The 22663-nt window shown below is 32.4% G+C and overlaps 1 protein-coding gene across 2 annotated transcripts in view; it reads left to right on the top strand.

Moving 5' to 3' along the window:
- LOC129226070 (cGMP-specific 3',5'-cyclic phosphodiesterase-like) overlaps window positions 1-22663 on the top strand; it is an 89174-nt gene that overhangs the window by 26085 nt on the left and 40426 nt on the right. For both annotated transcript variants that reach the window (XM_054860655.1, XM_054860654.1), the window contains exon 3: window positions 17637-17780. In XM_054860655.1, the coding sequence (XP_054716630.1) occupies window positions 17637-17780 (144 nt within the window). The remainder of the gene's footprint in view (window positions 1-17636; window positions 17781-22663) is intronic.

Raw genomic sequence — 22663 nt, 5'->3', positions numbered from 1 at the left:
GCCATGTACATCCCTTGTGAAACGTCAGTATTGTCACTCTTATTTCATTTCATTTATTATTGTTTTTTATTTTTTCATCTTATTTATTTATTTATCTATAGCTATTTATCAATACATTTATTTACTTTATTTTTTCATCTTATTTATTTATTTATTCATTCATTTGTTCATTTATTTATATAACTAGTTATCTATGTATTTATTTATTTTATTTTTTCATCTCATTTATTTATTTATTTATCTATATAGCTATTTATCTATACATATATATTTATTTAATCATTTATCTATCTATATACCCATTTTTCTATATCATTTTTTATTTATTCATTTTATTTATTTATTTGCATCTAAGTGTTTCTATAGACTTAGCCACTAGAGCAGCCAGAATTTAGCTTCTCGGGAGAGAGAGTGTCACAACAGACCCTACATTCTTTCAAACTATCATGCCAGAAGCTTTAATATGGCTTCAAAGCAGAGATTGAGGGAGTTTGATCCCCCCCCCCCCCCCAACGTTGCATTCCTGGACCTATCATACTCCTGTCCGCAGTCACCTTGAACTATTTAAAATTTTTGGCACCATTTTCGACTTTCTCACATCCATTTGGCGCAGTATAGCCTATTTAGGCTCTCGCGCTATGCAAAAACCAATGGAACCAACCAATCGCAATCATTTTCCTGCTGCTGTACATATAACATTCTCCATTAGTGTCTTTATAAATTAATTACCATTATTTCTTATTTACGCAACTGATTTTCATCACTTGTTTTGATTATGCTCTAAGAGCTACTGCATTTGACTTTGAGAAAATAATTAAATCCAAGCAAATAGAATTACGTTTCAACTCGAATTAATCACGCAGTAGCAGAAGTTTTCCCATGCAATTTCATTCCCGCACCTCTCAATGAATATGCTAATGTTCATGGTAATAAGCATAATCCTTCACGCCATATAATTGACTTCTGTTTCTCAAAGTATCGAAGGAAAAAACCCTCATATTCCAAAGGGCTACAAAGAAAGGCAGTTTCGTGACGTCAGAGCAAAATTGTTCCATGAATGCAGTTCATTCAAATAGATGTAATTAGTTGGTATCGCTGAATGCGCTGTTGACAAACGAAACGTGGAATCAATTGTTGGGCGTGCTAATGATAGGCTTTCTTCCCAATCTGATTAATCTGAAGTGCACCAAAATTCATCTATTTGGACACTTTTATTGTTTCAATTGCAAGTTGTACATTGTTCTTGCCTCGACTGGGATGCTTGAGAGTCTTCGAAAGAACTTTCGATAAGGATTCGGAAAGTTCATGGGCAAGGCTTCAAGAGATGGATTCGAGTTGGTGATATCAAGTATCACTCTTGTAAAGATCGAAAGCGTAATTAATATGCAATGACTGTTGGAGAGTTTTGAAAGCTCAACAAAAACAAAAAGAAGTTGATTGTCAAAATCAAGTACCTTTGTATATTTACTGATATCATTACTTCAATTTGTAAACTTTTATCTGCTGTGGAAATTTTATTTCTTAAAAATGAATTTTTAAAAATCAATCAATCTAGCAATAAAAATAATCTTTCATTTTATTTCATTTCATTTCAATCAGGGTCATATTTCAAAAAAATAGAAAAAATAAATCAAGAGAAATTACAAACATAAGTATATTTCGCCGCTCTGTTTATTTGAATTTCCCTAATTGAGTAGGTGGGAGTAAAAGCTATAACAATAGCCTGACTAACTCCCACCACTCAGAAAAGAGCTTAATTTAGAGCCAGTTTATAACATAAGATAATAATAACAACAAAAAAAAACATTATTGTTAAAAAAACACAAACATAACACAAATAATGCAAAAATGTATGTTGAAATTCATAACAAAATACACTATAAAAAATATGCTACTTTATCCTAAATTAATTGTAGCAGTGTTGAGTATAAAATGTTTAGCTTTTTCTTAAACAAATTTCTCCTATTTATGCTTTTAAACAGTTAAGTAAAGAGTATTAATTATGGATGTTTATTCAATCAGTAAACTTGTTTTGTTTATGTAATTTAAATTTATTTTGTTCAAATGAAATACTTCAGTATGAACTACAGGCGTACTATCACATTCAAACAATTATTTTATCTGCTGCAAAACTCAATGCGTCACATTTCATTTTAATAGATTCACAACTATGTATCCATAGTATTAAAAAAAGTTTCAAGTGAAAAATAAGACAGATTTTTTTTTTAGTTTTAATTCTCGAAAGTTATCTTATTTCGTGAAGTTAATTTGTTAACTACTTCATTACATAAACAAGAATAATAATGAATCTAAACGTTTTGGATGTGTGTGAACCCTTTTTAACTTATACTTTTAGAATTTTGATCTTTATTCTTGAATTATTTTAGTTTTTTGCTGATTTTATTACGTTATAACCTATTCTGTTTAAACATCCTTGAAATTTTTTTGCATTTAAAAAACGAAGTTCTTCAAAATACAGGTATTCATTTGGCCTTTTTAACATCTGCTAATTTTAATTGCATAACTTGATGAAATATCAAAAAAGAATGGCAATGCGTTCAAAAAATTATGAAGAGAAGAGTTAAATTCATTGCTCCAAAATATAACTGCCGTTAAACTGAAATCTAATAACGGAAAAAAGAGTGAACACTTCTAAATCGACATCTTGTTTCATGGTTAAAATTTTGCTGTAATTTAATGCTAAACCACAGACTGAATTCCTTCAAATATTTTCAGATAAAACATTTGAAAGATAGTTTAAAAGAACTCTGAAACATTTAAAACCCTAAAATTACACTTGCAAAATTATATGTAAAATTGACAAGACTTTACAGATTTATGGATTTTACTTCATTTAAGAATTTTTGAGATCGATGTAATATTTAATTTAGGAAGAATAAGAAGAATTGATTTTTAGACAACTGATTTTCTGAATTAAGGTAATAAATACAAAATTTAGACTAAAATCTTAATCACAATACACAAATTTAAAAACTCTTATTTTCAGTAAAATTTTATGTATTTGGATTTTTATTTTAAAGGTACAGAAATTTTAATTGCAAATTTATTTCTCTCCGGTAATCTCTAATTATTCAGTTTCGACTTGACATAAAAAAATAATTAAAAAAAAACATTATTTTTCAATTTTACATTATGAAAATAAACAACGTAAACGAAATTTCAGCAAAACATTCTTAAAATAAAATTTTTTATGTAATTGAAGGAACAATATGAAAAAAAGCCAGTAATAAGTATATTAAATCAATTGTCTAATTGATATGAAACAAGAAAATATATTGTAAACTATTGCCAAAAATTACTCAAATTGTTATTGCTATTGCGTAAAACTAAATTAGAACAAAAAATTAGTTTGATTCAGCAAGCACAAACTTCTTTTTCTTTTTTTTTTCAATTAAATTTAAATACCTCATTAAAATTTGAATTAAAATGCAATATACGTAATATACTTTCAATGCAAACTTTTGAAAATTAAAAACCTTGAACTGCGTTTCTTTCTCTTGCAAAAGAGAGCGTAATTACAAGTATAGCAATTCATCATAATTGCAAAAACGCAGCTCGCGAAATCCGACATTCAGTCTAGTTCCAATTAGTTACGACAATGTCATTCCAAATATTTTTCATACAGAAACAAAAGCTAATTTAAATAAAAAAAGAAAATTCAAAATGCGTAATACACTTTTAAGATTTACATTACTTAAAATAATCTAAATCAGTGGCGGCTATTCCGGGGATAGGAGGTGACAACTGCCGCGCCCCCCTTCTTATGGTTCAGTTATTTATTTATTTATTTTTAAGTGAAAATGTCAAAATTTTCAGAACCTAGCTATTTGTTTTACTTTGTATATCTGTTCACGAAACATTATTTAGCACAAGCAGTAACTTTTAGCTTATGTATTCATTGTTTTGATGTTAATAAATCAATTGTTTTACTTAAAAACAAGTCATACTTGTTCAATGAAATTATAACCAAGTGTTTGTGACATCTCAAAATATTTGGGATAAGTAATGTAAGTCTAATTCAAGTCTAAGTGCTTCTTTGGGAAAAGTTATTGTGTACAAAATTCATCAAAATCTTCATTGAAACGTGAGATAAGTCGCTAGATTTACATCAATTACCACTCATCTGACCTCAAAATCAGCCCTAACAAAATTTTGTGCTTTTCTCTCTCTCCTTTTTCTTTTTTGCTGAAACTAAAGTCCTATGACTTTTAGTTGTCGTTTCCTTTTTTTTTTAACTTCGCCCCCCCCCCTTTTCAGTCCCAATGACCAAAATTAAGAACGAGAAATGCGTTTCTTTCTCTTGCAAAAGAGAGCGCAATTGCAAGCAAGAATCCAACACCTCTCTAGTTCCAATCAGTTAAGTAGAAATCGCTTCAAATATTTATAATAGGGGTCTAAAGCTAATTTGAACAAAATTAAGTTGCAAAATGCGTAATATACTTTTAATATAATTGTACATTAGTTTTATTAATGAAAATTAAGACAGTGGAATTCGTTTCTTCCTCTTGCAAAAGAGAGCGTAATTGCAAACATATAGTTATTCAGCATAATTGCAAGCATACAAACTCAGGAATCTAACGGTCAATCCAGTTCCAATCAGTTAAGACAATGTCACTCCAAATATTTATCATATGGTGTCTAAAGCTAATAAAAATAAAATGAAAACCTTTAATATAATGCACAATACTATCTTTAATGAAAATCAAGAATGTGAAATATGTTTCTTCCAGAAAAAGAGAGCATAATTAGCATGAATCCAACATTCCATCTGGTTCCAATTTGTTAAGATAAAGTTGTCCCAAATATTTTGCCAATGAGAAATAAAGCTTAATTAAATAAAAAAAAATAAAATAAATGCAGTTATAATATACTTCCTATATGAAGTACATTATATTTTAATGAAAATTAAGAACGTGAAATGCGTTTCTCCCTCTTACAAAACCGAGCGTAATTGATATAATGCACATTACTTTTATTAATGAAGAATAACAACGTGAAGTTCGTATCTTCCTCCTGCAAAAGAGAGCGCAATTTCGAGCATAGCTATTCAGCAAAACTGCAGGCATGCGAACTCAGGAATCCAACAGTCAATCTAGTTCCAATCTGTTACGACAATACCACTCTAAATGTCTATCACATGCAGATTAAAGTTAATTTAGATTTAAAAAAAAATGGAATACGCGTAAAAAAACTTTTAATGTAATGTACATTATTTTATTAATGAGAAAAAAGAACGTGAAATGCGTTTCTTCACCTGCAAAAGAGAGTGTAATTGCAAGCGTAGCTAGCTATTCGGCATAATTGCAAGCAGTAATCCGACAGTCAATCTGCTTCCAATCAATTAAGACAAAGTGCCTCCAAATATTTAGCGTTCGGGGATCAAAGCTAATTATAAATTTTAAAAAATGAAAAGTTCGTAACATACTTCTCCAACAGTCAAACTAATTCCAATCAGTTAAGACAAAGTCACTCCAAATATTCAGCGTTCGGGGACCAAAGCTAATTAAAATTTTTAAAAAAGCAAACTACGTAACAAACTTTTGATAAAATGTGCATAAATTTTATTAATGATTTATAAGAACGTGAAATGCGTTTATTCCTCCTAGAAAAGAGAGTAGCTATTCAGCATAATTGGAAGCAGGAATCCAACAGTCAATGTACTTCTAATCAGTTAAGACAAAGTCCCTCCAAATATTCAGCGTTCGGGGACCAAAGCTAATTATAAATTTTAAAAAATTAAAAGTACATTTAACATACTTTTAATATAATGTGCATAAATTTTATTGATAAGAAATAAGAACGTGAAATGCGTTTCTTCCTCCTACAAAAGAGAGTAGCTATTCAGCATAATTGCAAGCAGGAATCCGACAGTCAATCTACTTCCTATCAGTTAAGACAAAGTCACTCCAAATTTTCAGCGTTCGGGGACCAAAGCTAATTAAAATTTTAAAAAATGCAAACAACGTAACAAACTTTTGATAAAATGTGCATAAATTTTATTAATGATTTATAAGAACGTGAAACTATTTTCTTCCTCCTGTAAAAGAGAGCGTAATTGCAAGCGTAGCTAGCTATAAAGCGTAATTGCAAGCAGGAATCCGACAGTCAGTCTACTTCCAATCGGTTAAGACGAAGTCCCTCCATATATTCAGCGTTCGGGGATCAAAGCTAATTATAAATTTTAAAAAATGAAAAGTTCGTAACATACTTCTCCAACAGTCAAACTAATTCCAATCAGTTAAGACAAAGTCACTCCAAATATTCAGCGTTCGGGGACCAAAGCTAATTAAAATTTTTAAAAAAGCTAACTACGTAACATACTTTTAATATAATGTGCATAAATTTTATTGATGAGAAATAAGAACGTGAAATGCATCTCTTCCTCCTACAAAAGAGAGTAGCTATTCAGCATAATTGCAAGTAGGAATCCGACAGTCAACCTACTTCCAATCAGTTAAGACAAAGTCACTCCAAATATTTAGCATATGGGGACCAAAGCTAATTTAAATAAAAGGTTGTCGTTCTTTTAAAATTCCAACATTGACTTCATTCAAAACATTATAATTACAGGAAAATGATCACTCGATATTTGAATAAAATAATATCTACATAGTATATTTAGCTCTCTCCTGTGCTTTTCGATCCATAAGAGCAGAACCTCAGTTACGTATGTTTCCACGTCTTAATTTTACAGTCCGAAGATTTTCATTATCGCCGCCTCCATCTGCTGTAACACAATCCCAGCTAGAAAAAAAAGAGGAAAATTAGTATGTGCTCTGATTCTGAGTCAAACGTGCCATGGTTCCGCTGCTACCAACTTCCACCTTATTATTATCCCCAAACGCGAAGCGCGCTAATAGCGATGTATCTCGAGTTTTAGTTATGCATGAATTACTTCGAGCAAGAGAAAAAAAATGTAAAAAAAACACCATTCGAAATGTGTTTCTAAATATAATTTCAAGTGACGATTTCGAATGCGAAAAAAAACATCGAAATTGGTATTTATATAACTTATTCTGTCCCCCAGCGCTGCTTGTTTTTGTTTATAAATAGCTACGGTTGAATGTTCTGTGTTTTCTGCGCTCCTACCAATAAGTAAGGATGATAAATACATATTTAGGAGAGCCTTAAGGTCTGTTTGGATCAAACTACTTGTGCTGTTTTGAATACGTGCATGCGAAATTTATTTATGGAAACTTTTTTACCCACTTAACTCGCGCAATTGTTTAAATTTCGTGCGCAAGGTATTAAAAGGTTCAAGAATTTTAAGTATGTGGCATTTATTCATGCTAAAAATAGAATATTCTAAATATAGGATTATCGTTGTCATAGGTGCTTCCAAAAATAGAATAGTTTATCCATTCAGAGTATTTTTCTCTTAGAAGAAAAATAATGGTTGTCAGGGTCAGAAGGTTATTTTTAAGGGTCAATACACTCCCCCAGAAACCCTTGGCTTCTTCCTACTATGACGCGATATTTGCTAATTTTTAGTCTCAAAAGCAATAAATTAAATAGCACTACTTGAGATTTGAACATGATGAACCTAGTATGTTGTGGCCATCACGAAACTTTCTTCTATATATATATATATATATATATATATATATATATTTTTTTTTCTGATCCCTCCCCATGCTTGACGAGGAAGCAATATTCCCAACAAAAACAAAATTACACATGCAAAAACTTGACGACCATCCCAATGTCTGAATTATTGCAAAAGCAAAGCAAAGAGCGAAAATTGAAAGCTATTTTAAAAGCCTTGCTTGAATTAATTACAAATGTTTTATTTCTTAACAAACATAAGATGGCAACAGTTAAAAATTTTAAATCATCGAGAAAATATTTCCGATCATTTCCATACAATTAAAATCACGAGAAATACGCAGATGACAATCTATTACGATTTATCTTTCCTATAGTTGCAATAATAACGCTATTTTTATTCGCAAAAAAAAAAAAATCAACACCTCTTGGAGCAATTGGCGTCAAAATTGAACCAAAGCCTGTTTGCATATGGATTCATACATTCCAACATTCCAAATTTCAACCAGAACGTAGCATTACTTCTTGAGATAGGGCACTCACAATGGAAAAAAAGAACGGGTGATTGCGCTACCCCCTTTTTAGCTGTTGACACCAAAATAAAATCAGCTCTTATACCCACTAAGGGCTACTTGCCGATAAATTTTTCTTTCATTCCGTTCATTATTTCTTGAGATACAGCAGTCACAATTGACGACAAAAAACGTTCTATAGCTCAACCCCCGTTTGAGTTATTGACACCAAAATTGAATCTGCACCTGTTCCTGTTAATGGCGACATATGGACCAAATTTTGTTTGATTCCGCCAGCTATTTCCTGAGGAATAGCAAGCACGCGTAACTCAAAAAACGTCCCATTGCCCCACCCCCCTTGGAGGAATTCGCGGCAAAACCAATGGGCACAAGTTCACATAGCGGCACATGTGTGTACCAAATTTCGTTCGATTTCATGCGGTAGTTTTTGCTGTAGAGCGGCCACAAAAAACTGGTCACACACAGACGTGACACACACATACACAGACAGACAGCCATTTTCCAAAAATAGTCGAAATGGACTCAGCACACCTCAAAACGTTCGAATCCGTCAAAATTCGAAATTCGAAAATTTGCACGAATCCAATACTTTCTTCTATATATTAGATATAGAAGAAAGTAAAAAGATAAGGCATAGGTATGCAAACAAAGTAAAGGACGCAAATAAACATTAAGAGTATCAGCACTGCCGTGGGCAGGTATAGTACACAGCAGCAACACAGGCAGTAACAGCAAATATTTTTCTCTTTCTTTCTTTTTTTTTTTTTTTTTTTTTTTTTTTTGCATTTTTGTCATCTATTGTACTTTAGCTTTGTTATACAAAATTAATTGTTTGGTTTCCGCTAAGAAAAATTCGAATTGCAACATTTTTCTTCCAACAAATTCTTTCAAAAATTTAAGTTCGAGTACCCCTACTCATTGCCCACCTGTGCGGGGGGGGGGGGGTGGCAAGGAGTAGACTGTGTCATTGACATTTTTAGAGGTAGTTTAAGGGGTATTTTTCTCTTTTTTTCGGGGGAGGAGGGCTCCAATTTTTAACTGGTTATGGTATTTGGGGGGTGCACTCTTGCTCTTGGGGGTGGGGAATGAACATCCCTGTCTTTACGAATCATGTAATACAACTGCAGGCCTCGAAATTCAACAACTGCTTTAAACCTTTCTTAAGGAATGCAATTTAGTGCAAAATTTTGTTTGTGTGTTAGTTTACTACTATTTGTGACCCATGTTAAGTATCCGTCAGTTTCGGGTGTTGTGTACATGCCAGCATTGCATTTGCGACCTTACAGTATTCCCACATTATTATTGCTTATTATCGCTCCCTGTAACCCTTTCAAAATTTGGCTACACAAATCCGATCGCCCTGAGTATATCGATATAAATGTTCAAATCGATGGAACCAACGACAAACCATACACAATTGCATGCACATAAAATAAAAATATCTGTCAAAATTCATTCATCAGTAATTGAAATGGAAATTTGAGTTTGAATTTTTTCGTTAGTACAGTAGCTCCTTTAATTTGTAAGAGACAGTGAAAACGTTGACGGTGCACCCGGGAAGTAGAAAAAACAAGGAAATATGACACACTGTCCAGTACTTCAGCACAATTTCATTTTCCAAAATTCATAACATCGTTAAAAGCAAGCATTTGGCACATAACAGTTGGAACGTTTTAATGATGTACAATAGTGTGCGCATTAATTGGGACAAAGATATTTTTCCGGGAACTTCGGGTGCTTCCCAGCGAGCTCCAGTGGTTTCTCTAAGCAATTCTGCCTGTTTTAGTGTCATCTGGATGTGAGTTTTGATGGCTTGAAACTAGTCTATATGAAAAATTAGGGAAATTGAAAAAAAAAATCTTCAATTTGTTTCTGTGAGAGGAGAAAGTAACATTTTCCATTCTTTCATAAAAGTGTACGAAACAGGGATGCAACGGTTAGAGAGTTAGAGGGGAGCAACGCCAAAGGTAGTCGAACTCGTAATTGGCCAACGTAAAAAAATGCGGGGTGTCCGAAAAGTCCTTGACACATTAAAAAAAAATCATAGAAAACCAACAAATTGTCGTATGAATTTGCGGTTAAACTACAAAACTTTAAAAGTTACTTTTAAATCGTTTTTGTGGACATGGGAAAACGCAAAAAGGAATGAAAATTACTAAACGAAGAATTACAAGCATAGCATATACTGACACCCTGTCTGCGAAATTCCTTTTTAACCGACTTCAAAAAGGAGGCGGTTATCAGTTCATACCGTATGTATGTTTTTTTTTTTTTTGTTTGTCCACTCATAGCGTCTCACCTAGTGAACCGATTTTGGTGATTCTTTTTTTGATGGATAGGGGATGGCTCAACTTAGGTCCCATTACTTTGTTTGACCATATTTGTTCTTTAGAAAAAAAGTTATGGGCAAAAAACAGTAAATTTTATGCAATTTCCCTATTAAATTGTAGCGAAGTTCGCACTTTTCATTCGTGGATAACGGTGGCTCAGTGGTAGAATTCTCGCCTCCCACACGAGCGACCCGGGTTCAAATCCCGACTAGGACAAAGTGAATTTTACTAACATTTCGTTTCTACTGTTTCCCGTATTTTCTCGAATGTTCTATTAATTTCTGTATCTTTCCAAGTCTGGAAAGTTCCAGCACTTTCTCAAGTTGTATATAAGGAGATGTAACGTTCATTCGTGGTTCTGAATAAAGATCTCGAGTTGAGACTAACGCTTGAGTATTCGCGTCGTTTGGCTTTCACATTATCTTCGCTATCTTCATCTACGCGACAATAAGAAACTCATTGTTATAAAAGTTTGGTGCCATATAAGAGTAACATTAATAGTAATTGTAATGATAATTTTGAATAACGGCTTTTCTAAAGCAATACAGTGATATAGGGCCGAATTTCTTACTAGGTAACTTCTTACTTTTACTGAAATATCTACATTTACACTAAAAAGAATGAAATAAAAAAATTTTGAAAAAAAAAATAGAACCGACTTCAAAATTGCCCTAAAAAGTGAAAAATAATTTTATTCTTTAAACACCATCGATAATACTTTTAAACATAATTTTTGAAGTTGGCGCAAAAACAAAAAGGAAAATCCATTGTAACCATGCTTCGTTCATATTTTTATCAAAAAAACATCCAAAGTTAGGAGCGAAACATTTAATCGTTACTCAAATATGCTGTCATCAATGCGTAATGCATTTGGTAGTAAAGAAACTGGACCTGGTTAAATTTATACTTGTAGTTGAGTTATGGCTGTGAATGATTTTATCGATCGTTTTTGCGCCAACTTCAAAAATTATGTTTCAAAGTATTATCGATGGTGTTTAAAGAATAAAATTATTTTTCACTTTTTAGGGCAATTTTGAAGTCGGTTCTATTTTTTTTTTCAAAATTTTTTTCTTCTTCTTTTTTTCCCCTTTTCATTTTTTTTTTTTTTTTTTCGATGTCATAAAAACTCTTGAACCTGTAAGTATTATGGTGCAAACAGCAAATTCATACGACAATTTGTTGGTTTTCTAAGAATTTTTTAAATGTGTCAAGGACTTTTCGGACACCCTGTATTTCCTGTGGTTGTATTGGAAAACTGACCTTTTGACAACTTCTCTTCTAACCAAAAGTGAGAGGTCTCCGCTGTATTCTCGAACAATGAATATCAACATCAATAGGCAATAAATACTTCATAAGGTATTGGCTAGTTCATGTAGGTCTTATAGTGCTATTTTAGAGTAGGAACTGATCCTATTTCGGAGTTTTTCTTTTCTTCTTAACATTTGCTCTTTCTTTGAAGAGGAAATGGTTCAGTTACAATGCACTTCTTTGGACGCCCGGAGGAGCTAGATTTTCTAATATCAATTTAAAAAAGCAGTATTTTTTACAACTATACGTACGTAACTGTTATGTACGATTATCTTTGCTAACTTTCTAGGAGTTATGTCTCTTTTTAGCGTACTAAAATGAACGAATGCAAAATGAAACTTCGGCTTCTCACAGAAAGAATCTGAAGAATTGTTCAATAATCATAATTTCTCATCCAAACCAATTCTAAGCAATCAAAACTGACATCCAGATAGAATCAAGACACATACAACAGCTTAGTGGTACCTGCTGGTGCTAGCTGGCAATCAACTGAAAGTCCGCAAAAATAACTTTGCCCCAATTAATTCGAGCACTATATATGTTTTTTTCACCTGAGACAACTTTAAAGTTTATTTGTTAGATTTTTTGAGAGGGGGTTTAATTTAAGGAAGGTACAACAACCCAGTAAGGTACAACACATGAGAGTAAAAACATTTGAATCGATGCTTTTAATTATTTTATTAAAATTTTGATAGTTTTTACGGGAATTTGACAGACGTTTTGGGGCAGGGGGTAACTTAAAAAAAGTGCAACGATCCAGTAATGCACAACTCATAGGAGTTAAGACAGAATTTCAAGTAAGTACCAAGCATTTCCCTTAATTACAAAGCTACGGAATCCAGATATTTACATTTCGCTCTCTTTGAAGCTTTGTCAACCTAGGCGAGCCGTAGTTGAACTGTAGCCGATACATTTAATACATACACTCAGTCAATGTTTAAACTGGAAGCTAAAAATATTTTCAACAGTGAAAAATCTGCATTCGTACAACTTGTAGCAAATCAGAAAACTATTTGACAAATATGGAATGTGGGGCAAAATGAGATGGCTAAGATGACTAGGCTTTTTCAAAATGAACAAATTGGAAATTTGTTTTGAAAATTATAGTACAAAGAGAAAGAAAATTGTGTAATAAAACTTTCACTGAAATATTTTCTTTTCTTTTCTTTTTTTCTTTTTTTTTTGGTAATAATTTTGATCCTTCAAAAAATAGTGGAAAATTTTCACTTTTTTTTTGATTGGGCAAAGTGAAAAATGAAATATTTCCTATTTGATTGTAAAAGGTATTTTTGATCAAATGAATCAGTAAATAAAATGTTGAACGAATAAATGAAAGGAAAATGGAACAATAAACGAATAATTAGATTCAATAGAAATTAATATATGAAGAAGAATAAATGAGTGAGTAAAAGAGTGAATGAATAAGAAAATAAGAGTGTGAATGAATAAATAAGTGAACTACTAAAGGAAAGAATGTAAATGAATTAATTAATACATGAAAACGTAAGTGTTTTAGTAAATGATTGAGTGAGTAAACGAAATAAGCTATTTCGTTTTGCCCCGCATGTACTCGACTACTTGAGCAAAATATTAATAACGCAAATAAGCTTAATATTAACTAAATAAATATTGCACTGCTAATTAGAAGATCTCAATTAATACTTAAAATGCTCATAACAATGACTTTATTATTTTATAGTACAAAAAATAATTTTTGACTTTCCACAATTATTACAAAAAGAGTATCAATTTTTGAAAATTGCTTGTTTTATCATATGCTTTAATATTCGGCTGCATTTTTTCCTGACTGGAATAGACTACATGTGCATCTACATTGTTAAAATATTACCAGATAGCTGGCGCTAAACGCAGAGTAAATATTTCACCTTTTCATTTTACCCCGCTATTTCAATTTGCCCCACATTCCCCTACTTGATTTTCACAAGAAAATGATAAAAACCTGCGGAATCCCGAAACTTTTCCCGAAACGTATCTGTGTCGTTTCGGAATTTTCTTACAGTGTAGAACTTGAAAAACATATTTTTGCAGCATTAAACTTTAACTTAAACTCTGATGAGAATCACTGACTAGTAGACATGATTTATGTTCAATTTAGACACCAGTGATGTATTTAATCATTCAAATCACTAAGTTTCTTGATCATTCTCAGCAATGAAGGTTAACCACACGATTGCTATCTTGAAATTGATCTTTTCCTTTAAGATGCCGTGATAATAAGATAAGACGTGACAGTTTTAGTCGGGTATTATTAACACTCGTGCATGAAATATAAGGTCTTATTTTGCAAGTAATATTTCAAGAGAACCCGTGTTGCCCGACGCATCCATAACCATATGAACATGCACCTTTTCTTCTTTTTTTTTTTTTGCATAAGATAATGTTTGCTCGATTGAATCCGAAAGAAAAAGTCAGTTATGCTTTCAAGAAACTCACATTTTTTTCTTAAAACCAAACTTATATCCGAGCTTAAGCAGCTTAGCATTTTTTTTCTTTTTGTTTAAATGACTATAATAAAATAGAAGATTACTTTTATTTTTATAAAGGTGCTGGAGAGATAAATGTAAGACCATTAAATTCTGTTAAGAACTTTTTACTCTGTGCCATCTTTAAGCAATAGTAACACTGAAACAGTTGCAATCAAATACCTAACAGGCTCAGATACAGCATCCAGAGACTGAAGTCACGCCCTTTGTTTGGGTTTGTGCTCATTAGCCCTAACCGAGTTGCAAGTACCATCATGTCACACATCTTCACACTGGTAGCTAAAACTATTTTAGCACACCAGCATGACGTCCGCAAACAGTCTCTCCACTTTAAAAATTGACAATTAACAAAAAAAAAAACGGTGTTTGCTTGCAATGTTGCCTAACTTCGGATATGGAGTGGTAATTTGTAATTTTACACGTAAACTGTCATTTGGAAATACAAGTAACGTTCAGAATGTCTTACTAACGCTGCATAGTTTTCACTCATAATTACTTGAATTTCAAAAATCGCCACTCACACACAAGTGTGGTGATACAGTTTATTTCCATTTACATCAGTTAAATAATTGGAATACGTATTTTGAATGATGAGTATTTTATTTAGTTACAGTATATTTTGACCGTCAGAGACGGGGGTAATTAAATGACAAATGTGTGTACGCTTCACTATTTCCAAGCTTTAAAAACGAAATTAAGAACTTTAAAAATAAACCATTAACTTTAAAAATATCTTTTTTTTTTCTTTTAAATTTTAGTTTGCCAACTGCCGGTTTAGCAGTTGAGAATTTCTGGTTTTAAGCGTCCTCAATTGTAAGCTTTGAGCTTTTGCAATTGAGGCAGTGAGAAGCAAAGGGATATAAGTGGACATTTTGCATTTTTAAGTAAAACACGTTTAAAGCTCAGATCCTAGATTGACTTTCATTTATTTATTTTTATTTTTATTTTATTTTTTCGAAATCACGCCATATAGCAGTACCTATAATAGATGAGATGTTGTCCTACCGTTTGTACATTTTATCTCCAAATTTTTAATTTTGGCACTTACACCCCTTTGCTTCTCACTGCCTCAATTGAAAAGCAAAGTTGGAAAACATGTTACGTGACAAACAAAAATAAACATATGAGGAAATCGGATTTAAGGTTATTGGTTTGCTCTTTTCTTTGCTTCACGTAATGAAGGTTTTTTTAATTGTAGACGTTGTGGTATGCAAGAAGAATCTTTAAAATGAAATATAACGCCAAGAGAGCAAAGAACATAATTCTCACGTCTAAGCTTGAGCACAACTGAACGTAAGCTCCTCAAAGCGGCTTATTCGAATATTTGCTTAGGGCAGAGATTATCAAACACTGATCCGCGGAAAACTTTGACCTGTCCGATGTCCGCAAAAAAAAAAAAAAAAAAGAAAGAAAGAAATGATAAAATTATGTTCAATGTTTTTTTTTTTTTTTTCGTTGTTGCCAGTTTTAGGATATAATCTATAATTTTGTCTTCCAAGATTGACAGCATTTGAGTCTGTTTGCATTTGACACTTGTTTCCGCTTAAAGTTTTTCCCCCTCCCCTAATTTCACTGGATTTTTAATTATTTCTTTATAATATTCTTTCCAAAGTTAATTTACCCATAACAAAGTACATTCTTTTTTTCATTTAAACAGCTTTCCTAGTTCCTAGTCTTCACTCGCCCCCCCCCCCAAAGTATTCGGCTGCCCAAAAGAGCTTTTTAAAGGCTGACTTTTTGGACACGTTTAAAATCTAAATCACACTCTCAATGCTAGAGGACCACAACAAAAAGCAATCCTTTTCATTAGCAACAATTTAAAATTTTAACTTTAAATTTAAAGACTGGTTTAAATTTTGGTTTACATTTTTCTGAGGTGGAAAAACATTGTAGAGGATAGCCTTCAATGTGGGTAGTAATTTTTCTTTTCAGTGTACTCGCAGTGGCGTAGACAGAAAAGTATTTCGAAAGGGGTTATTTTTAAATTTCCGAGAGGGAAATAGGTACTTTAGTAAATTTTCTGTCGTGAAAAAAGGAAAATTTCTGAGTTTCGGAATTAGATATCCCCAAATACCAAATCCTCCTCCACTGTGTGTATTCGCACAATTTTACTGAATCGTGGATATTTTCACATTTCAGACTCAATTGTATCTTAAATAACTTACAATGTACTGTAAGCACAGATATATCATTAGTTCGCAAAGCGAAAAACTTGGTAAATTCTTGCAATTTCTCTTCTCAATATTTTTTTTCTGAAGGCAGTGACACTTTCACTGTATTTATTCTTTGTTTTCCCTTTTTTTTTAATTTTGTAGTTATGGCGTTCTTGCATTGGAAGAGCGCGATGAATATTAATTATGTGTTAATGAAATGACAAAATCGTAGGCAAAGATTCCAAGGTGTAACATTTTTCTCCCATGAAATGCGGTAGCTTCTCAAGAGAGATTCTTTGCGCCATTTGTTAGTATACAGGGTGTAACAGTACAGCGTTTATAGACTTTCAGGGCAGATGGAGTACACCTAGACGATGGGAAATCACATAGCAGTGTATGGTCGGAAACGCTTTCCTGACGCTATAGTGACGACACAAAACACAAAGACAGGACACAAATAAGAGGAAAAGACATGTTTTTTATTTCTAATCCAGTAAAAATGCTGGTAAGTTTTTGTCTGGTGTACACGATAGACGTTGTTACGTAACCGAAGCATCAGATGACAGTGCATGCGCACACGTGGTTTATGTTGCCGTGTTCGCTTTGACGTTTGATCTTCAATGCGCTGGAGATGTGAAGCATGCATCACTGCCCGGGGTCGTAATTTGGAACACCTGCTTTGGTGACGATCGTTGTCTCATCCATGTTCTTTTTTCTTAGTTTTTTGCTGTACTAAGGATAATAAGCATGTTTTTTTCTCTTGTCCGTGTCTTGTCTCTTTGGTGATTTGTGTCGTCACTACCGCGCCAGGAAAGCGTTTCCGACCATGCAATGTGATTTCCCATCATTTAGGTGTACTCTATCTGCCCTCCTGAAAGTCTGTAAACGCTGTACTGTTACACCCTGTATAGAGGAAAATATATACAATTTTAATTTTCAGCTATTATTTTTCCATTTTTTTTTTCCATTAATTTTTCCACTTAAATTACTAGTTTTTTTTTTTTTTTTTTTTTTTTTTTTTGTTCATGTTTCGGCTTTCAATTAAAATTTTATTTGTGAAGCAAACGAAATCGATGGATTTAATATGAAATGGAAAAAAAAATAATGATTGAATATGAGTTTTTATTTTAGTTTTTCTCTGTATGTATTTTTATTACAAAATAATAACAAATGGAGAAGAATAACATTTTAAAAACATTTTTAATCTGTTAATTTTTCACTTACTTTTATTTCTTTTTACAGCTTCTCCTAAGTCTCACTAAATCAATATTTGAAGAAACAATTTGTCTTGATCAACTCATCAACAAAATAATGGTTACAGCAGAGGAACTACTTCAGTGCGAAAAATGCAGAGTATACCTCGTTGATACTGAACACAATGACCAGGTATGATTTTTCTGCTCTCCTTCAAAAAAAAAAAAAAAAAAAGGTACTTCTGCTTTCCTTTTCACTTTTATAAAAAATTTGACCTTTGAGTCAAAATTCAGTATCACAACTAATTGTATATAAAAATAAGTTGTGGAGTATGTGAGACTTTTGTACTTCGTTTGATAGAAATTAAGCCCCAGTTAAGATCCTAAACCTAGACAATTTACTTGATTTTGTATCCTGCCAAATACAAACGATGAGCAAAATTGCCACAGACAAATGCAAGGGTGCCCAATTAGGTTAGGTCATGACGCAGACTGCGTCGTTGAAATTTTTAGGGGGGGGGGGGGGGTTGAGGGATATTTTTCTCATTGGGGGAGGGGGGTCCTGCTTTTAGGTGGTCTTTGCGATATTTAGGGGGTGCACCCTTGCTCTTAGGGGGGGGGGGAATCCCTAAAAATGGATTTAATATACGCTGTTCTGCGGAACAAAGTTTCGCTGCATGCAGAGCCCGATTACCGCAGGGGCTTGCAGGGCACAGGCCCCTCTTCTTAGATTTCAGGGGGCCCAAAATCAGTTAATTTATCATGCTAATTAAAAATAAATATTGATTTCACTCAGAATTTGGAGTACAATGATGTCATTGATATTTTACAAATGCCAAGACAGGGAAAAAGTCTCTTATTTGTTGATAAAAATTCCCCTTAAAAATTTGATCTCTTTGCAGATCTCAAAGTCTGAACTCCAAGTTTAGTCTGTATTTACTATTAAATGTTATATCATAGATAACTTTGATATTTACGGTAAACTGGCGAAGTTTAACCACATCTTATATAATTATCGTATACTATATATCTTCTACTTTGTAAATGTTGTGATATGAGGTACCACCAAATTTAGCATGGTTGTGTCAATAAGTTTTGAAATATTTCCTAGCTTCAGAATAAGCGGGCGAATAGGGAGGGGGGGGGAGACTCAAAATGAATTTCATGCCCAGTGTCTTCAAAAATCTTAGGAGGGCCCTGAAACAAAAATGTGCCCCTTGTCCACTATCAGAATGATCAGGCTCTGGCTGCATGTTGAAAAATTAAATCATGATTTCAAGAAAGAAGCAATAATTTATAGGACACAAAAACTTTTGAAATTTTTTATCAGGTTTTAATTTTTCTACTAGTTGATATTGCAACCAAAGGAGAAAAAAACGAATTTGCCAAACACATGAGAAAGTATCTTGTTACCTGATTTTACGTGATTTTTTTTTTTTTTTTGGTGCTTCACAATGAGTGTTGCTTTTTCTTTTGTGTTTCTTTTTATTTTATATTTTTCGGAAATATTATAATGATTATTATTTATCAATAATTTTAGTTTGAACTACTTTTGCACGAAGATAAAACGCGTGTCAGATGTGAGAAATTCTTTTATAATGTATTTCTTCATTATTTAAACCTGCGTTGTGGTTACTTTAAACATTTCTTAGGTGTTAAAATAAATAAAATTTTGGATTTTAAAACATGCAAAGGTTTTTTTTTTTTTTCTTTTTTTAAATAATTTTGAGCTTTTTTTTTAATCCATCCGTTGTGTACAGTGATTTCAGTTAAAATTTCAGAGAAATGTAGTAACTAACATTCAAATAACTTTAAACACAAAATGGTAGAACAAGACTACATCCAGCAGTCCTTGAAAAATTTGGCGTATCAGAAATAAAATACAGGACATTTTACACGCTTTAAAGCACGGAAGCATAACCACAGTTGGGGCAAACCTAACCTAACAGCATCGCTAAGGCTGTGCGGATCCTAATCACAATATTACGACACTGCCAGGTTAGGTTTGCTCCAACTTCTGCTGACAAGTGTGAAAAGGAATTTCTGTGTAAGATATAGAACGCAGCGTAGGTTCTAAATTGATTGTAACATCCATGTTTCAACTTCACTCAGACGTTTTTATCCTTCAATTTTTTTCCCTGTACGATAAAATTAGTTTGATGTATTGGCCTGTGTTCTTAAAACTCATACTCAAAGATAAAATTTATTTGTACCTACTTAGTATTCAATTGGCTTAATGACTGTAACCTTTGTGCAATATTTATGTTCTTCGTCAATGTACAGGGTGGCGACAGATCAGGGAAATCAGGGAGATCAGGGAAAAGTCAGAGAACTTTATTAATCAGGGAGGAATCAGGGAAATATCAGGGAATTTCGAAAAAATAACAAAAAATCAGGAAAAATTGATTTTATGAAGAAAAAATTCTTTTTTCTGCTTTACAAAATTAAATACTCTAATTCCCTACGCATTTTCCACCAATTATCTGTTCAAAAAAAAGTAAAATTAATGAGGTGCGATTATATACTACCGCATATTTGTGCATCTTTTTTCCTCAACATCAAAGTATTGAATCTTACTTATTAACCACAGAATGAAATTCCTAAGATTGCTTCTGTGTCTGTTAGGTTGTTTATTTTACCTAGCTTGAAATATCCTTTTATGCTTTCAATGCTACGTAAAATAAACAACCGTACAGGCAAAGAGGAAGCCTTCATTAATGCCTTAGCTCCTTTGCCTTTATTCCATTGTCCTTAAGTAATTAAGTAATGTAATCACGATTTCAAGAAGAAATCTTTGGTTTTTTAATTAATACTATAAAAGCTTAAACTTCGCATTTTTAATTTAATTCCTAAAATTGAACTTTCAATAAAAAAAAAACTTTGTTTTTTGCTGTTATACTAATTGCTGTCACCGCAGATTATCAAGGTTTTCTTTTCTTCAGACTTAAGTAATTCTTTAATTTTATAACCAAGTTGTATTCTTCTTTTATATATTTTGAAGTTAACTAATTGCTTTTTTTTCCTTGCATTTCAAAGTTTTTTGTTACAAAAGCAATCTAAGATTTTTTTTTTCGTTAAATACTGAAATCATTTGAAATACTTTAGTAGATATACTGAGTTAACTTGTGTACTTAAGTAAATATGTATCTTTATTTTTTTTATTGTTAAAATGTTGTATTCATTCATTAAAACCTATATTCTTGATTAGAGAAAAGCTCCCTATGAATGGATGTCAAATGGTTTCATCTGTTTTGCATAAATATGTCAATTAGTTATATAAGAATAACTACATTACTTCTATTCTTTCGCTATTACTGGTTATTCTTGCAACAATTATTATACTGTTTGAAAACTTAGTTCGAAATAATTTCAATTACTTTTTAGTTCTATCATAAATACACATATGATTTTAAGAGTCATTTTAATAGCTTCTTAAAATTCTTATGCTAAGTGGTTTCTGGAAGTGAAGTATTTTTTTTTTTTTTTTCATTTTCTATAATCTTTCCATTTGTGTAGAAATTTAATATACTGTTTTGTAGGTTTCCCCCCCCCCCCCAAAAAAAATTGTCTTTTTTTAACCATTTTATTAAAAAAGTAGCATCTTTTTAAAATATATCTTTAGTTCAACAACTTTACACAACTTAAAACGTTTAAAATACTGCATTTTATACAAACATACAATGGACTTCAAGTAGAGCAAAAAACGAAAACCATTATCATTGGTAACGTAAATCAGGGAAATTTGGTGAACTTAATCAGGGAAATCAGGGAAAAGTCAGGGAACGTTTTTTTCACAGTTCTTGTCACCACCCTGATGTAGAACAGATCAAATCTCTGATCAGGAGGCAGTGCGCAGTCAGTAAAAAATTCTGGGATAGGTTCTCAAAATCGAAAATTACTGCTTTCTTCCTCGTTCATTTCCAATGCGAAAATACATTCCATATATTTAATCAAACAGATTCTATGTCTTAGTAATTATTCATTTATATTGTTTTCTTCAACAAAAAATTACTAATTGACATTGCAATGACTTTAAAGCGAAGGAAGAGGAAGCACAGTGTATTGTTAATCATCTTTACCTTGTATACATTCTTCATAGCTTTTTCTCTAGAGATCATTTAAAACCTCTTCTTCAGATACATCAATTTCTTTATGAATGTACATTAGAGCTTGGCCATTTTATCGTTCTTCCGACACCATTCAATATCCGAGGGGAGAATATCATACCCATAGCCTTAAGAAGAAACACGTAAATGTTTAAAAACTCTCGTGAAGCGCTTGTACGTCAAAATCAATACACTATCATTTAATTCACTTCGTCAGCTGCAAGTCAATGCGAATTGGGAAGGAGTCGCGGAAATTCTGGTAGGCTTCCTCTCTAGGTTTCTCTATAAAGGATTCGTGCAATGCTGGAAGTGCTAGGTGACGATAATCTCCTTTTCCCGTTTTATTAGGATCATTTTTGCCATCAACACCAGTAGGGATGCATATCACGAAATATTACTGATTTACGAGTTAGAAAGTAATTTGAGAACGCTTCCGGCTCAGTAAGCAGTAAGATATTTTGTTATAACTTATTCCATTTATAAGAGTTTAAATAATTATCTTCCTTTATGCATGGGAAAAACATAATAAAATGTTGGAGTTCTGAGAGAAACTCCCAAACCCCTACCCCTACCGTAGCTGTGCAGCTGTCAGAAGGTGCAATATATATCTCATATATATAATATCGTTTTAATAAAATTTCAATTAGATGGTTGAAGAACTTGTTGCATATATGTAGGCATTATCGTACACAAATAATAAAAGGAACTCATTTTAAAATAGCCACTATCACAGTTGTGCCTCTCTCATACTTCATCCCTTCTCCACAGTCTGCAGTATAATAACTGCATCAATTGAGGCAGTGAGAAGCAAAATGATGTATGCGGCAAAATTAAAAATTTGGAGCTAACCAGTGCAAATGTTTGGAGAACTTATCTTCTGTTTGGAAACAAGATGGAGTACAAGTAATCCTGGTTAGTACTGCTGTGCAACATGATTTAGGAAAAAAAAATCAATGAAAGCCTACCACCA

Source organism: Uloborus diversus, chromosome 7, assembly GCF_026930045.1.
Source record: "Uloborus diversus isolate 005 chromosome 7, Udiv.v.3.1, whole genome shotgun sequence".
NCBI lineage: Eukaryota > Metazoa > Arthropoda > Arachnida > Araneae > Uloboridae > Uloborus > Uloborus diversus.
Note: the sequence above shows the minus strand (reverse complement) of the source record. Positions and strands in the feature narration are given on the sequence as shown.